This window comes from Camelus bactrianus, chromosome 12 (assembly GCF_048773025.1).
Source record: "Camelus bactrianus isolate YW-2024 breed Bactrian camel chromosome 12, ASM4877302v1, whole genome shotgun sequence".
NCBI classification, from domain to species: domain Eukaryota; kingdom Metazoa; phylum Chordata; class Mammalia; order Artiodactyla; family Camelidae; genus Camelus; species Camelus bactrianus.
Genome location: NC_133550.1, coordinates 12,057,391 through 12,075,623, shown reverse-complemented (window position 1 = coordinate 12,075,623; position 18,233 = coordinate 12,057,391). Strand labels below are relative to the sequence as shown.

Here is an 18,233-nt window from a genome sequence, read left to right as displayed (position 1 = left end):
GCCTTCTCTGCTTCAAGCCCCCCTGTACACATCAGAATGCACCCCACCCACAAGAGCCCTAACAAGCTTCACCCACTCTTCTTGTTGCTATTTGATAAGGACTTGTAAGAAATGGGTATGAACTCCTAGACAAGCTAGTATGTAGACAAACACTATGCATGTAATTTCATGAGGAAGAATCAGTTAAAAGGAATGAGCTGGAGAGCAGAATGGCTGCGCTCCTGGCTCATGGATTATTACCTTTTCAGTTTCTCCCCTGTCCTGAGTGTGCCCTCAATGACACTGAAGTGAGTCCCACCCTTATTCATGAGTATTTATACCAAAGAGTATTACATAGCTATTTCTTGCTTGGTGGGAGCTTATAACCAGAAACATCCCGCTTTACCGCGCCCGTGCTGCTGAGGGAGAGGTGGCCCAGCTGCTGGGTGAGAGGCCCCATCATGGAGGCAGGCTGGAGAGGAATTGGATGGTCCATTCCCGGTGTCAGAACTGAACCCTAGAAGCAGCAGCAAAGGACAAGGTTGGATGGCAGCATCCTGTAAGGCTGCCTGAAGCAGTGGTTCATGGCTACCAGAACCACTGACAACAGACATTCAAATATCCTGGGAAACAACAGGCAAGTGACAACCCAGCTATGCAACAGGAACAGGCACTCTGCCCATCCGTCTGGAGGAATCCTTGTCTAATAGCAAACTCACAGAATTTAAGGCCATACACCTGGGCTATACAAAAGACTGAGCCAGAACTCACACCCGCATCTCCTGTCATCAAACCCCACTGTTTCTCTTTACATCAAACCGCCTCTTTGGCTTTTGCCCACTTCTGAACACTCACTGAAGGCTGCATGAGGTATGACTGGTGATGCATCCAAGACGGGTTAGGTACTTGTAGAGGAGATGTCTGAGTTACTCTCTAATGCAAGCAAAAATAAACAAAAATGTTAATTGCCTAGAAACTACTGTTTCACCCAATGATCTGATAATGTTCACCAAACCCAAAAGAAGTTGGAGTGCCCCCTCAGAAAACAGGAATATTAAGAATAAACTGTTTTAAAATATTAGCAACTCTCATACCTCAAATAACTCAATTTAAAAGTGGGCTGAGAATTTGAATAATTTCTCTAAGAAGATACACAAACGGCCAATAAGCAAGAAGAGGCTCAACATTATCAGTCAACAGGGAAAAGCGAATCAAAACCACAATGAGATACCACTTCATACCCACTAGGATGGCTGTAACTAAAAAGGGGTAGAATAACAAACATTCTACACTGTGGGTGGGAACGTAAAATGGCGCAGAGGCTTTGGAAAAGTGTGGCAGTTCCTCAGAAAGTTAAACACAGGGTCACTATGGAAGCCAGCAATTCCACCTCTAGGTATATACGCAAGAGAAATGGAAACATATGTCCTCACAAAAACTGTGCACAAATGTTGATAGTAGCATTATTCATAATAGCCAAAAGGTGGGAACAACTCAAATGGCCATCAACAGATAAATGGAGAACAAAATGTGATATATGCATACGATGGAATATGACTCCGTCATAAAAAATAATGAAGTACAGATACACGCTACAACGTGGATAAACTTTAAAAATATGCTAAGTGAAAGAAGTCAGATACAAAAGACATATATTGTGTGCTTCCATTTATATGAAATGTCCAGAACAGGTAAACCTATAGACAGAGAAAGTATACTTTCTATGCGGGTGATAAGGGAGAATGGGGCATGACTTCTAATAAGCAGAGTTTCCTTCTGAAGTGATGAAAACATTCTGGAAGTAGATGTTGGCAGCAGTTGCATAACTATAAATATGCTAAAAACTACTGACTTGTCCACTTTAAGAGGGTAAATTTTATGGTATATAAATTATATCTCAATTTTTAAATGAAAAAAAAAGCAACAAAAAGCTAGAAATGCATCTCAATAAACAGGTAGGGTTTATTCCATAAACGTAAGGATTCAAGATCAGAAACTCTATAAACATAAGTCAAAATTGAAGGAAAAGCCATAGTGTAATACGAGATGCTGGAAAGACATTTTATAAAATTCTCAGCAGCCGTTTATTTTTTAAAAATCACAAAGTAAAATAGGGGACTATAAACTACTTACATATATTAAAGGCTATTACCAAAAATTAGCTGCTAACATTAACTCAAACAGAGAAATATTAAAACCATTGCAATTACATAATTCTCAGTGTATCAATCAGCATCTAGAAATGTTTATAAAAATCACAGAACACTTAGGAAGACATTTAACAAAAAAAGCATAAGACCTACATAAGCAAAACTAAAATCTTATTGAAGGACATAAAAGTTTGAAAACATGAAAAGAAATGTATTTTGGGTGAAAAGACTTAGTATTTTTTAAAAAGCCAATTCTCTTAAACTAATATACAGGTTTAATGTAATTCCAATTAAAATCCTCCCTCACAGATTTTTAAAAGTTAGATAAAACAATCATAAACTTTATACAGAAGAATAAATGCCAAAAAATAGCAAAGTATAAAAAAGAAAGAGTGGATAAGCGGGTTCTGTCTTATCAGATCCTAGAACATATTATGAAAGCCCCTGTAATCAAACCAATATGCCGAAATAGGAACAGATACAATTATCACTGGAGGAGAATAAAAGATACAGAAATAAATTCCAGTATGTATTATATAACAAAGGTGGCATTTCAATTCAGTGGGAAAAGGATGGGTCACTTAATAATCTGGTACTAGGACAACTGGTGAGCATTTTGATGGAGATGCAATAGGGCCTCCTATCTTATGTCACGTACAAAAACAAATTCCTGGTGATCACACATTTAAAGATAAAACACTGAAATAAATCTTGGAGACCATATGTACAATATAGGGACTGGGAAGACCTTTTAAATTAAGACAAGAAATTCCAAAGCTGTAAGTGAAAAAGCAGACATTTGACTATATTCAAATTTTAAACTTTTCCATGGCAAAAACTAGTAATTCGCAAAGTATGGTCCCTGGACCAGCAGCAGAAGCAGCATCGCATCTGGGAATGTCAGAAATACAGATTCTTCACCCTAGATTTACTGAATCAAATTCTTGGCGTGGTGCCCTATAATGTATAGGTTTAATACGCTTTTCAAGTGATTCTCATGCACACCTGAAGTCTCAGGACCACAGTCAATGGAAAAAAGTTAAATATGGGAAAAAATGCTTGTTACAAAGGTAACATTCAGAGGATTAATACTTATAATATTGGTAGTTTTTATACATTGATGGGAAAAGAACAAATAACCAAACAGAAAAATGGGCCAACAGTATGAAAAGCAATCAGAGAAGAGCAAATCAAAATTTGATAACAACAACAAAAAAGCTTAAACTCAGCTACAGTCAGGGAAGTGCAAATTAAAGTAACAATGTACTTTACATCCATCAAGATAGGAAAAATTTTAAAAGAGCAATGTCACCTCTGGCTGGAGAGACCTGGGAACTGTCAGACGTTGCTAATGGAAATGTGGATTGAAACAGCCTTTGTGGAAAGCAATCTGGCAACATCTATAAAACTGAAAGTCTGTGTGATTCAACCTAGTAACCCCACCTCTCAGATTCTAGCCCCCAGAAACAAAAGCACTCATATGTAAGGATATAGGCAAAAGAATGTTTACTAGAGCATTATTTTACCAGAAAAAAAGACTGAAATCCAAATGAATGCCCTTCACGGGGTATAGCTGAAGAATTCTGGTATATATGCAGCACAAAATATAACATGATTATTAAAAAAAGAAATAATTAGAACAGAGGGTCTGAACATTAGCTGCATGAGAACTACCTGGAGGGCTTGTTAAAACTCAGACTGCTGGGACCTGTCCCCAGAGTTCCTAATTCAGTAGGTCTGGGGTGTGGTCCGAGAATTTGTGTTTCCAAAAATTCCCAGGTGGTGCTGATACTGCTGGTCCAGGGACCACACTTGGAGAATTGTTAGTTTGAGCTACTGTTAAGTGAGAAGAGTGAAATGTAAAAAAACATATTTAACATGGTCAAATTTTTGTGACATAAACAATGACTTCCAAAACCCTATACATCTGTGTACATGTCCATGATGAGAAATATGGAGACTAGTGGAAATTAACATGGGTGCATTTATGGAAGCAGGGGACAGAGTAAAAGGCTGCTTCTGCAGCAGTCTACATATATGTAATATGATGACATGCTACGTGCTTATGTAAAATTATTTGTGTATAATATGCATAAAGGGAAAAAAAATATTTTCCAGCCCTATACTCCTTCACTTAACACGCAATGATAGGGAAAACCCCCATAACCTCTTCTGGGCATGAACATACCTGATATGAAGACGCAGGAGATGCAAGATATGGGGGCAGTGCAGACTGAGCAAGCATCCTGTTGGGGGTGATGTTGTAAGGAGCAGGGTAGAACCTGTAGGAAGGGACCTCATCAGTGAAGAGTCACAGGGAACTACAAGGCCAGGCCCCACTGACAGACACAGCCACTTCCCACTAACTGCTGTTTAAAAATCAAGACGAAGCATCCGAGTGCCTGGACACAGGCTCTTGTCATTTTCAGGTGGCCTCTTTATATAAAACACCCTTACCCATTCTGAAGAGCTGTGGTGGGGTCATAGGTCAAGGCCATACCGCCCTACAAGAAAGAGCACAGCAGCATATTGTGAGCCCTTAGGTGAGAACAGGAGCAAGCCCAGAACATCAAGGCTGGGGAGGTATTTGGTTCAACTGACTAAGGTGAGGTCTGGACAAGTCGCACTACAGCTGTTCGAGTTTTTCTGGTTGTTCAGGCTGCAAAATCCCACTCAAGACACACACTGAAGAGCATGCTAAGCAGCCAGCATCTCTCGGTTACACACTGCAGCTCTCAAGCTGCCACCTAAGCTCACAGACATCACGCCATGGTAACTTCCACTCCACTTCAATGTCCTTAGTATTCCTTTCCCTCCCAGAGGGCCTCTTACCATGTCTCCATTCCTTGGCCAGGCCCGTCCATTTTGCACAAATTTTCCTTGATTCTGTCGTTTCTTTGGACCACCATCAGCAAATTTGCAAAGCAAGGGATCAGATGGGGCTGCCAAGAGAGAAAGCGGACAGGCAGCTGAGCCCCACCTCAGTTCACTCACTCACGCAAAAATCCTCCAGAAGCTCCTCAGGAAGCAATAACCTGTGGCCCTCTCAGCCTGATTCCCAAAGGCCTCACCTGGGACTCCAGGGGGTGTCTTAATATATTTTCCATTAAAGTGGGTGATGATGGCTTCACACTTCTCTGTGGACTCCATCCTGAGGAGCACAAGAGGGGTTAGGCTCTAGCTTCTGCAGGATCTGTACTCTCCCTACATTCAAAGAGAAAGCTCTAAGTTCCCAGCCCCACAAATGCTCCAAAAGTTGTCACTATAGAAACAAAGAGTTTCCTCCACACAGATTCAAGGTATCTTGAAGAGGCAACCCCAGCTTCTAATGAAGCCTATAAGGTTTTTTTTCCAACTGGCTCCTGTAGGGGTCCTGAAAGGAATAACAGAGGTCTTCAAGCCAAAGAAGATCCTGCGGGATGGGCTTAGTACTGTTTCTGGGTCCATAAATAAGAATACAATAAATAGTGGCCGTTCCCATTGTTTTTTTTACTACAGAATTCCTAACAGAAATTGTTCATTAACTCTGATAAAACTGCACAAGCTAAGAATCTGCCAATATTTTATTTTTTGCTTCTGGTTATAATTATCAAGGTCTAATTAGCTACTGGTAACATCATTAAGACTTCGTGAGTCTGTAGGAGGAAAGAGTATTAAGACAGGGTTTATGGTCCATCGTGATAGGAAAAAAAAATGTTGGGAACTACTGAGTTCAAGTGTCTTTTTTGGGGAAAGAGGACTGAGTAAGTAATCAGAAAATCTGGATTCCAGTGTCAGCTCACCACCCAAAGGCTCTGTGAGTCAGAACATCCTCGAGAACCCCTAGGACTCACTCATTTCCACTCCAAACATCCATCTACCTTACTACTATCTATACAGATCAAATGAGATCATGTATATAAAAGTGTTCTAAAAACCATGAGGGTCTATCTAATGCAGGGTACAGTATCTTCCCTTCTTTCCATATATTTAAAGTAAGTCTCAGTGTATTTTCTATGCCAGTAACTACTAAAAATATGAAGCATTCCTACGAAGGCAGTTACCCAAAAAACATAACCTCAGATGGAACCTTTTAAAGAAAAACATGTTAGATGTCCTAGAGCAAGTAGCCTTCAGTTGGGTTACTCCTACTCCTTAGTCTTTCAAAAGGGTGAGCAGGCATGGAAAGGTTTTAAGAGAATCACTTTCGGGACCTCAACTTCCTCATAAACTCTCTCTTACAACTGATCTGCCCGAGGGAGAGCTCATGATCACTCGTGATCAGGGTTAAAGTTCCCTCTCACAACCTCTCTGCTCAGTCTGCTTCACACTTGTCCCAAAGCTCAACACAAGGCACTAATGACTGAGGTACAAATCTTTCTGTAAGTCAGATGTTTCAATTTTCCCTTCCCACAAAGCTAGAGGACTCAACAAGTTGTTAACTGGCACACAACAAAAGTCAATTTTGATGCTTTATCACCCTGGTTCTTGGCATATAATTCAGAAGGGATTCAAAGAATTTCTATTTTAGCAAAACTCTTTCCATCTCCACTTACTTATTTATGTGAACAAGGTTTCTCAGCATGAAAGCAAAACAGAAGAACAGAACTGATATTAAACCCCATCTTGTTACAGTAGTAAATAATATTCACTGATGGCTATATGACCTAATTATAAAAATCAAAAAGGAGCATTTCCAATAAAATTTACCTAATATAAAATAAATTCGTATCAACATTTTAACATATTTATGTTCTTTGGGGTAACTGTGAACCAATTATAAAGATAATTTTCTTATGGATTAATGCATACAGACTCAGGGTCACAGAATAAAATTTAATTTATATACATATGTTTGTTGCAGAGAAGCATAACAGAATGGTCCATAGAAATGCTTTCAACTATAAAAAACATTTTACACTCTAACACAATTCTGTAGAGAAATGAAATGGAAATACAAGATCAAGAAGAAAAAAAGATGATGCTGTAAGAATGATGTAAGAGTTATGAGTACTAAAAAAGAAACATGTAAAAGATTTCATAGTTTTTCAAGCCTACAAAGCCATGTTCCCAAACTGGACTTTGGGGTGCCCTGGGCCACTGCAAGGAGCTCAGAGAGGCTCAGCAAGGGATGTTTTAACTTTCTGAGGAAAACACAGCAAAAGCTATTGGATCTCTACTATAAGGACTACTAACTCTAAATAGTTCATCATTTCAACATTAGATCACCCTACACTCTTTCAGATAATGTGTTTTTGCAAAGCTGGTTTTTCAACAGTTGCTATGACAAAAGCAAGTACCGTAAGAAAACCAATGTAAACCAACGTACAACAGGAAACAGGGTGTAAGTGTCCAGTCTGATTCCAAGGTTTGAGAAGCTGTGCAGTGTCCAACAGGCGCACATCGCACTAGTAAGTAGAGCTATTTAATCATGAAATAAAAAATACTTTCTTCTTCAATGTATTTTTCAAATAGCTACAAAACTGCTAGGGTAATAAACACTTTTTGAGTTGTTTAGACCATTTAATTACTTAATAAATTGAACTGTTAAGTATTTCTTTTGGTCTAGGGCCAAAAAAAAATTATTGGCAACTAAGGTACCATGAGCTGGAACATCTGCTTTAAGAGAGTACAGGAGCAAAAAAAGTTTTGATGAACACAAGCCTAGAAACCTTTTCCCTTTGGTTATACTTGGGGTTGCCAGCAGATGGTGCTACCAAGATTGAGTTGGCAAGGGAAGAGGACCTACCCCTGGCTCCCAAGGTCTGAAAGACTCCAGAGTAAGGGAGTATTCTCGGACCAGACAATATATTACAAAGCAAAAAGGGAACTTCAGATCACTTAGTCTAGTAGTTTTTAAACTTTTTAGAAAAGTGACAGAATCTCCTTTTAAGCAAATCTTAAAATAAATAAAAGCAGAACCACTCCCTAAGTGGGCTACGACAGTGACACCAAAGCTCAGAAGACGGCATCCTGGAAAACTCTGCAGCTCTAGGAACACCTTAAGAAAATCACTCATCTAAGTCAATCTCCACTTCACAGAGTAAGTAACCAAGGCTCACAAAGGTCCAAGGTCACACAGGCAGTTAGTGGCAGAGTTGGTTCTAAAATCTAAGTCTCTCAACAGATCTTAAAAAGGCACCAAATCTTCTACTCCATCCTACTGATCCTGAAGCCAGAACGATAAGGACTCTGCTCTACCACCCTCTCCAAGAGACCCTGGGCAAATCACTTCATATGGGGACTTTGGTTTCTTTATCTATAAAATGAAGAATATTTATTTCACCAGGTTGTTATGAAGATTAAATGAGATCGTAGGATGAGAAACCACTCAGTAAACTGTAAGAAGACACGGAATTGCTTTATTCTGGTTGGGTCTGGATCAAAGGAACAAAGGCTAGAGTAGCAGGAAGTAGTGGGAAAAAGATAAAGATCTGGGAGCAAATGGGTCTGTGAATATTGTGACCTATAATTAAATGAACTTTTGATTTTCTGACAAGCACTTCTGGCCAATAGTTTGGTCAGGGTGGGGTAGGGGGTGGGCACAGGCTTTTGGTGACCTGCTAAGTGACATTCTTTATTTTAAAGAATATTTACCTCATCATTTCCTATTCTTGGCATCTCTCACCTCGCAAAGCCAACGCCTCTGCTGGTCCCACTGGTGTCTCGGAGGATTCGAGTGGAGATAACCTGGCCAAAGGGCTTCAGCATCCCCTCCAGTTCTTGCTCATCCATTGACAGTGGGAGGTTTGATATGTATAAATTCGTGGGGTCCTGCTCTTGTTGCTGTGGAAATAAAGGTGAAAACACGAATTTCACATCTCCTATCCCTCTCCAACCCTCAGCCGACAGCTTAGAAAAGAGAGTAGGAAGGGACCCATATGAAAAAAGAGACTCTTAACAACTATTTGTAACACCTAGTCCCACTGCCACGGAGTTTATATTGAGTGCAGGCAAAAAAAAAAGGGAGATTTAATATTTGTAGCACTGAGCAAGCCCGTAATACAGGTCACTGATGAAGTTTTGGCTGTCTCTTTAAGAACTAGGCAGAACAGCACTCCCCTCTCCCGTCCAGCAGCCCAGCAGCCCAGCAGCCTGTCCCAGAGGCTGGACTCTCTGGGACTGCCTTTGCTTCCCAGCCGGCAGATTGTTCTGAGTAGTCCCCCCTCCGCCTCTTCCGGTCACAGCGGACTCCTTAGAGGAGGAAGGCCTGCGCGCTGCCCCTGCGCACTCCCCGACGGAGGGAAAGCAGGAAGAGCGGAGAGGGTAAAGGGAAGCCAAGTGCTGGGGCGGCACTAAGGGCCAGGCGCGCAGCTCCCTGGGCCACCACGGAGCCCTGCAACTTCTAGTCTCAGAGGAACTCTGCAGGCACTCTACTGGCAGAGGGCTCTTCTCCAGAAAGAAGTGGGAGAGCCCTTCCAGGGGGCAGCATGTGCAAAATGGCAATAGCTTGTCAGAGCTGTACAATTAAAATTTAAGCAGTCACTTTGCCATAGACAGTGGATCACCAGCAACCTTAATCCCTCTTCTGCCTTTCCCTTCAGGGCTTCCTGTTTCTTCAACCATTCCAGAAGAGGATGCTGTCAGGCCTGTCTCTTCAGATCTACCCAGAGTATTCACAATGACTTTAGAAAGGCAAGGGGGCACTCCCACCTAAGAAGGGAGAGAAAAGCCACGAGCCTTCCAGTAGTCCAAATGAAAAGAAAAGCTCCAGACAGATCTGAGAAAGGAGGAACAGTTTCTTTCCTTGCTGTGGCTGTCCTCTCCCAGACCCCTCCCAAGTCCCACCCTCCTACACACACACACACACACACACACAGGGAAAAGTGTTGAGAGGTGGACAGCACTGATCTGAACTTCTGAGTTGCACAACTGGCTTCTTCAGAGAATGTTGCAAAAATACCGCAAGCTATCGGGTGGGGAAGTGGGGCCAGGGTGGAGATGGGGAAACAGCCAGAGGTAGGGAAGGAGCCTCTTGACCCTCTTGCCTGCTCATAATACTTGACAAGAGGAACAGAGGTGACAGACAAAGCTGCCTGCCACAGAGTTTGAGTACCAAGCCAAGAGGTGCTCAAGGGGACCCTGGCCCTGACTCTCTGGCCAAATATAGTCAAAAAGCACTGTAAATAAGCCCTTGGCCGTCAACTGCATGGCTCTTAAGCCTTCTGGAAGCCTTTGGTGCTAATCACAAACCCTCAGAGGAACAGACAGCGGGTAGTATCCTTACCTTTGCCATCTGTGCCTGCACACCACTGGCTTTCAGTGCTGTTACAGCTTTCTGTGCTGCTGAAGGACTGTCAAAGTCCACGAAGCCGTAGCCTGGAACAGGGAAACAGCATCATGGGGAGGTGAGGGTGTAAGGGAGGCAGGAGGCCCAGGCTTTTCAGGAAACAGAGGAAGAGTTATGGTCCACGTAACAGACGTGGTAGTGAAGAAGAGAAATTAAGAGGTTTCAGGTGGTTATCCATGTGTTCCTCAAAACCTGTGATATTTGGTCCACTTTATAGCTAAGAATGCCAAGGGCAATGAGGTCTTTATGGTGTCCTTGCCTTCCTCCCTCCCCGTTAAGAAATGTGAGGTTTTAAGAACTAGGCCCTTCTAAAAATTCACAGCCCCACTCTACTCCCCAAAGAACCTCTTCCTCTATTCCAGCCGTGCTCCAGACACACTAGGCATGTAGGAAACACAGCCTCTCCACTGCAGACAACCAGCCACCTGCTGGAAGGGGCCCCTTCCTACCCCAACGCACAGCCCTCTCCCCTCCCTTGCACTCCTCCATTCCTATCCAGAATTGCTCAAACACCAACAAAACTATTTCACCCCTTCTCCACCACCAAAAGGCATTTACAGTGCTTTGCTAAGTAGGAATAATCTATACTTATATCCACCACCCAATCTGGGGAAGCTTGACATCCAAAGTAAGCCCAAGGGACTCAGCGGCACCCTGCGCAGACTGCCAGCCTTGGGCCCCCAGAACAGCGCTTTCGGCTGGAGCCGAGTCAGTATCTAAGAGCCTTTTGGGCTTGAAAACCTCAGAAACCCCTCTCTGGCACTGAATACCAGGGCCTTTCAGCAGGAAAGGGCAGAGGCAAGCGGTGGCCTCGCTCACAGCTGTTCTCCACGCTGAGGACAGCTGTTCTCTCACCTTTGCATTTGTTTGTGGTCTTGTCCAGGATGGCCTTCGTGGAGACAATCTTGCCGTATCTAAGGGAGAGGAAAATGCGAAATGATGATCTGGGAGCAGGGGTTTAGAACAGGACAGAGACTGAGACATCTAGATGAATCCATGTCCTTTCTTCACTGCCACTAGGACAACTGTACCTACTCAAACCTTAGAACAAAGAAGTAAATTTAAAATGTCATACTTATTACATAAACCCATTCCCTCAAGGTAGCTACAAGAAATAAGGTAACTGTAGTCCCTATAATATCAACATCTTTCTCTCTTCTTCCCCAAATAAGACTCAGATATGAGTTAGAAAGAAACTACTGTCTTTTGAGGAAGGAAGCTTGGCCACATCCACACAGCAGCGTGTGTAAGGGCAGAGCTCTGGCTAGAATTCCTTGAGGACTAAAAATAATCCTTGATATTACTTATCTTCCTTTGGACAAACACCACTCCTCCTATGAAAAACTGTTTCTCTTCTCTGACACCCCATTCCTCACCCCTCTACTAGCCCCCTAATTGAAGGTCAACTTGAGTCAAACTGCTTTTGTTCAAATCCTGGTTCTGCCACTTTAAGTGTGATTTTAGACAAGTTATTCAACCTTTACCTCAGTCTTACTATCTGTAAAACTGAGATAGGATTGTTAGGAATATGAAATGAGTTCATGAATATAAAGCACTAATGTCTACCACGTGGTTAAACACCTGAAAATTCTTAACTGCTATGATTATTATATTCAAGGGATTTCAACTTTAACCTAATGCAAATGGCTCTTTCCTGCTTCACTGCATTCTAAGACTTCTATTCCTTATTGTCAAGATATGTGTTAGGGAGGGGAGTGGGCATAAGACCAAATGCAACATCTGTGTTAAGAAAATTATCCAAAACTTGACGATAAGGCAAAATGAGGACCGCACGGCCTTTCAATATAATTCTGGAGCACTGTCTAAAAGGCCCATTCAAGGTATATTTTATTATCTAGGGGGATGTTTCTTTGTTTGACTTACTATTTACTACTGATGAGAGCCCAGATTTTGTGAAAACACGTATTAACTTGTAGATTTTTATCTGGTATAAATGCAAATAATTTCTGCCCGGTAGAAAAGATCATCTCAAAGGTTACTGCTTTATTGTCCTATAGGATATGAACCAGTTTTGTCCGTAACCTAGTAATCTTATTCCAACGCTTTCTTCAGTACCATAAATACTCAGTCCCTCAAACACTTCGAACCCATTTTACCATCCTGCTAGTTTTCTCATGAATGAGTAAAATAAACATTTGGCATGTGTTTGCCTATATTTGTCCGAGAATTATGCTTTTCAACTTTTTGAAAATGATACTTTGGCAGCAGAGTCACGAGGAGTTCCCCAAACCTGAGCAGGGGAGTATCACAGGTCAGGGATTATATCTGAAGTGTGCCACCAGGATGCAGTCTCTACATTCCACTCCAGGAGAGGGAAGATATTAAAGAGACGGAACAGAGATCACTAACAAAGTCAGAAGTATAAGATTTAACTGAAAGCAGTTGGCAGGGACTGAATTTGAGACCAAGACCTCAAATAAACTTTTTCTTCTACCTCTCATCTCATTTAGGGATCTGAAGAACATATGATTGATGTATTTGTTTCGCCCCGTGGTGGCCCCTCATTGACTATTTTAGTGGGGCTCTGTGACCCAGTGGATCACACAGAGCAAGCCAAGCAATGCCCTGGAGGCTGGAATGGATGTGGCGATCCTAACCCTTCAGGGCTACATCCTTGGATTCTTTCCCAAATTTAGGCAAGGGAAGGGATGCAAGAGGCTGTAAGCCAGAGGACACACATGCTGCTATCCCTATCAAGGCCCCAGGGTGGAGCCTGCTGTGGTCTGAGCAGCCTGAGACTTTGCGCTCAGAATTTCCACTGCAGCTGGCAACAGCTGGGTCGCGCTGCTTCCTTCTCAGAAGGAGCCCCTCCAAGAGAACCAGGAGTTCCAGGCCCAGCCTCCACGCCTCTCCTTCCCACCCACCAGGGCTTAGGATCCAGCAAAGCTCACTTCCCTTACAACCTAGAGAGACAACTGGGACAAAGGCAAGAAGTCCCTCTACGCACGGAAAACACCCTTCGTAGAAAGGTTTGCCTCCTCCCTCATAGCAGCCATGAGGGTTCCACCCCCTGCTCTTCTCAGCTTCCCCTTCCTCACAACCCCTCCTTGCACCCATTCTTTCCCTGCCTCGTTCCTACCTCTCCACAGTCCCCTACTGGGCTCCTTACTTCCATCCTATGTGCTGACCCTAACTATTCTCATCCCGTTAGACACAGCAAAAGGTAAGGCAACTATTGGGAAGGACAAAATGAAAGTCTAAAGGTATAGTGAAGCAGAACTGGGTTTTTCCTCTGTCTTGTGAAGAAGACTGATTTTAGTAGCACATTATATTTAGTACAAGAAACACGAGGTGAAGAAATCAAGGAACTAGACTGATATGATACTCTTTTCCCTCATCAACTAACATTTTTGCCAATTCCCATTCCTTCAAAAAATTACTAGTCCTAGACTAAGTCTCTTAAGTTCCATTTAAATACTTTTCTAGCAAGGTAAGCTGAGGGAAAGGATCCATCCAGTTTTATACACATATCTAGCCTTACAGAGATTGATTTTGTGCAGCCTGATGCTAGCAAAAATCCAAAAACCACTACTTCAGAAGAGTTAGGGGTGTACAGAATACCTCTGATGCCTCACACAACTACATTCCGGGTAGGGGGGATGTTCTGCCTTTGGGACAGCTGTAACGTACATACACTGTTGTGGGAGTTTGAGTTAGTTTGACCACTGCAGAAAATTCTTTAGTAGTATCTACAAAAGCTGAGCAAATGTATATCCTATGACTTAGTCATTTTCCTCCTAGGTACATAACCAACATAAATGTATACACACATACACCAAAAAGCTCATGGCAGCACTACTGATATCCATAATAGTCACATACTGGCAACAACCCAAGTGTCCAGCAACAGGAGAATGGGTAAATAAACTGGTAGTTCCTAGGATGGAATTTTATAAAGCGGTAAGAATGAAGAAAATTTTGCTCCGTGCAACAATGTAGATGAATCTCACAAACAACACTGAGCAACAGAAGCCAGACATAAAAGGATACGTGCTACATCACTATGATTTATATGAAGTTCAAATAAGACACATCAATCAACTGTTTAGAAGCCAAAGAGCAGATACCTTTAGGGGAAGGGGGAGAGATTGCAACTGGGAGGTGGGCTTCTGAAAAGTGGATAATGTTTTATTTCTTGATCTGGCTGCAAGGGACTGTTATAAGGATGTGTTCACCTTGTGAAAATTTTCTCTTCTGTAAACACGATTTGTGCACTTTTCACAAATTGTTATACTTCAACAAAGTTTTAAAAGATGATAAATTTACACAGACTAAGGTTCCTATTTCTCTTTCCAAACTCAATTTCTCCTTCCCCATCAATGTCCCCATCCCACCCCAGACTTCTGCCTCTAATCAGTCCCCCATATAAATGATCTGAAACACATATTTTTCTGCCAAATGGAATTGAGCTGGCATCTCTGCACTCCTGTAATTTTTCCAGCTTTCCTAATTGGGTTAATTCCATGGTGTTATCTCCACCTAATGACTCAAATCTATGCTGAGGAACCCCAGAGGCCTTTAGGGGGTAGGTGCAGAGTAACAACCTCTCTGCCCATCTTCTTCTTCATCCACTAATCTGAGGGCTTCTCTGGGTCACTAGGAATAACTCCAGCAGCAGAAATTCTCCTACATGTGTAATTCAGTTGGCTAGTCCCACTTTCTTCTATCCTCACTGCCAGCTCTGTCTTCTAGTGAGTATCTTCAGAGATAGTGAGCATTTCTATTCAAGGTGTAAGGACAGGAATCTTTCCACTAAGACCATCAGTTCTTGGGTACATGCTGGAAACAAAGCCCTAACCAGCTTTCCTCAGAGAAAAACATAAACATTTTATACATTAGTAGTAAGTAGCATTTCCTTAACAGTGGCTGCTGAGAAACCTTGCGACTATGGTCTAGAAGCAAAATAATACTGCATTTCGGAATAAGAGTATCTAGTAAGAAGCCACTATCACCAAATCCATGCTGTCCCTGGAAACCTCCCCACGTATACCCCGACTTACGACTGACACAACTTGACTAGGTCCTGGTCAGTGGTGCCTGGCTGTAGTCCCCGGATGTAGAGGTTGGTTTTGCTTAGCTGGTCATTCCCACTGCTCCCACTGCTGCTGTTAGGGGTACTGCTGCTTGGACTGGGTGGTGCCATCTGCTGAGACAATGACACGTATGGCTGCAGGAAGACATGAAGAACAGAAGGTCAGGATTACACGTTTAGATGCTCAAGAGTGAGGAGTATTTTGGTCCCTTAGAAAGAATCAGTCCAAGGTTTAACAGCAGCGAAGTCAATAGGACAATTGAAAAAAAAAAAAAAAACAACTGAAGGACTTCCTCTCTGCCATAGAATAAGAAAATATGTAACTGTCCTCCCTATCTTTCATGAATAATGAGAGGTCAAAATAAGCTTGTTTTTAAAGCTTTTAAAAGTTTAACTGAATGAATAATACATAAAGTATGGTCAAGGAAATCCAGGATTTGGGGTGAAAGATCGCTAATCTTTCACCACTGATACCAGGACAGGCAACCAAACTCTGCTCCATTTTTGGGGTACTTCTGTTGGAGACAAAATACCAGGTTGCCTGGAACACGGATCCATTCCTTCATCACACATTTTATATCTTTATGCTTTAATCAGGCTTCTAGTGTATACATTTATATATGGCTCATAAGACTCTAAATTTGCATAATTTTCTATAATACGATGCATTTTACTCTATCACACCCATATTCTAGTTCTCCCTTGCCTTAAAGCACTTTATAGGATAAATCTCTTTGGAATTACTTCTCTCTAAAATGCGAGTTTCATCTCTAGGTGTCCCCCTCCCCCCCCTTTTTTGGTGGTGGTAATGGTGGCGAGGGATATCGAAGGGGGGAAAACATCCCGCCAAAGAATCTTAATTAATGTGAAATGTGCCTCTCATATTTCACCCCTCTGACCTTTAGCAAACTTTAAAATAAAAGTCTTTGCTCTGGCTAAATATGCTGAAGGAGGTATTTCCCCATTTTTATCACTTGCAAATACAGTTTATTCCTTAGGCCTTTACTGCAGCAAAGAAACCCAATACCATATTCTAGAATGGCCCAAAAACTCATGATCTATTGCAGCTCTTCACACACCTTTTATATTTCCTATCCCTCTCTTTGCCAACACTTACACTATGATTTCCCATACAGAACAATCCACATGCCAGAGGAATACGAATTATTCCTCTGTGATGGCAGAGATAGGCAGTAAGTGCAGGGCAGGGGATGGGGGCATGTGCATGTTTTTAAGCAACTTTCAGACAACAAGACAAAAATAGGACAAATAAACGTAAAAGTCATACATCGAGTGCTAAAAATGGCAGCACTTAAAGAATGACGTTGAAACCACCACTGAATTAGTACATCTGCAGTAATAATCAAATACCAACCGTCTAGGCCTGTCCGTTATCATGCCTATCGTAAGTGCACCAACTGATTTAAAGTAGAGGCAAGAAGACTGTGACCTATACTCCAACCATGCTTGTTCCTGAGTTCAGAATAAGAAGATCACTGCTGGAGATCACTCTCTAAGATCTGCCTTTCTTCACCTCTAAGGAATTACTATTAAGATCCTTAGCTGAGCAAGCCAAGCTTCTTCTAAATGTGAGATTCCAGGCCTGGGAGCAGCAACAGTGGCAGCAAAAGCAACTCTAGAGGCATCACATCACATGCCGAGCACTAGCAGACGAGCTCACCTGCCTCAGGGAGAGTTTACCTGTCCCCTTTCCCAATATGGGAGGATATTTCTAAGAGCAAGTACCAGTGATGCTAGGACTGTCCAAATAAGAACACAAGGGTCACTGAGGAAAGAAATAGACTGAAAAGAAGCTATCGGTTTGCTACCATGGTTATAAATTTGGATTTAATACTAAGGTCTTATCTATAATCTAAAACTGACTTAGTCAATAATAAACTTGCTGCAAGGCCAGGAAAATTAGACTAGGAAAAAAAAAATACCATTCAGGAAAACAAAACAAAACAAAACCAAACACGTTAATCTCTTGCTATTCCCAAACAGCTTCTGAAATTGCTATACAGGTTTGGCTCCAAAGAGAAAAATTAGAAAAATATTCACTTTGAGGTGTGAGAGAATCCGAGGGAAAAAAGATGAGAAAGCCTCAAAGTAAAGCTTATCTGGTTCCCCAAAATAAACTATTCAGAGAGACATAATAATGAAGGCAAACTAATAATTCACGTTTACCTATGTATTAAGAGAGAAAGGGGGTCGTATATATGAGGGTCCAGAGGACCGAAATAGCCTTCCTGAGGGAGGAAGGGCAGGGAAATACTGTCTCTCTTGATTCCTACTAGTCTGAAATAGTCTTCTGAGGCCACTGGTCCTCTGTCAGGGCCTAAGCTAGAAAATGAGGAACAAGATGTTTTCCTTAGTCCTGCTGCATTATGGGAGATTTCATAAACAGAAGCAGAGTCTAAATCTTAAAGGTAACTTGATATTTATTGCTATGGTGAAAAACTGTCATTTTCATGTAAGGATCAAATTCAGGGTTGTTAGAGGAGCTGAAATGGAAATGGTTGACCTGTCAGTACTCCAGGTTCTCTTAAGGAAGGGATGCTACTGGAGCATCCATCTGTTAGCTTCGTATCTTTGGATGACATGTAGTTTTGTTTGGCTCCTAGAAGAAAAAAAAAAAAAAAAACTGGTAGGTTTCCACTTATAACTTTGGTTTGTATTCATGTAGGTGGAATTCTTAAAGGTGTTTGGATTAGTGGTCATTTAGAAGAGGACTCAATTGTATTATGCCCCTAATGATTTCAAGATTTGAACTCTTTAAAAC

At 41.8% G+C, this 18,233-nt stretch overlaps 1 protein-coding gene across 6 annotated transcripts in view; it reads right to left on the bottom strand.

The window, feature by feature from the left end:
- The window catches only part of RBMS2 (RNA binding motif single stranded interacting protein 2), a 48,361-nt gene that overhangs the window by 6,277 nt on the left and 23,851 nt on the right, over positions 1–18,233 (bottom strand). For 5 of the 6 annotated variants that reach the window (XR_012510566.1, XM_010963833.3, XM_045523289.2 and 2 more), the window contains 10 exons: positions 15,420–15,586; positions 11,254–11,312; positions 10,336–10,427; positions 8,737–8,894; positions 5,201–5,280; positions 4,962–5,071; positions 4,587–4,633; positions 4,318–4,411; positions 835–912; positions 386–496 (listed from right to left, as the gene is read on the bottom strand). Coding sequence is in view for 5 of the 6 variants with exons in the window: in XM_010963833.3 (XP_010962135.1) it covers positions 386–496; positions 835–912; positions 4,318–4,411; positions 4,587–4,633; positions 4,962–5,071; positions 5,201–5,280; positions 8,737–8,894; positions 10,336–10,427; positions 11,254–11,312; positions 15,420–15,586 (996 nt within the window). In the remaining variant the exon portion in view is untranslated. Of the gene's footprint in view, positions 1–385; positions 497–834; positions 913–4,317; positions 4,412–4,586; positions 4,634–4,961; positions 5,072–5,200; positions 5,281–8,736; positions 8,895–10,335; positions 10,428–11,253; positions 11,313–15,419; positions 15,587–17,975; positions 18,072–18,233 lie in introns of all 6 variants that reach the window. The other variant, XM_074374696.1, reaches the window with a different exon arrangement.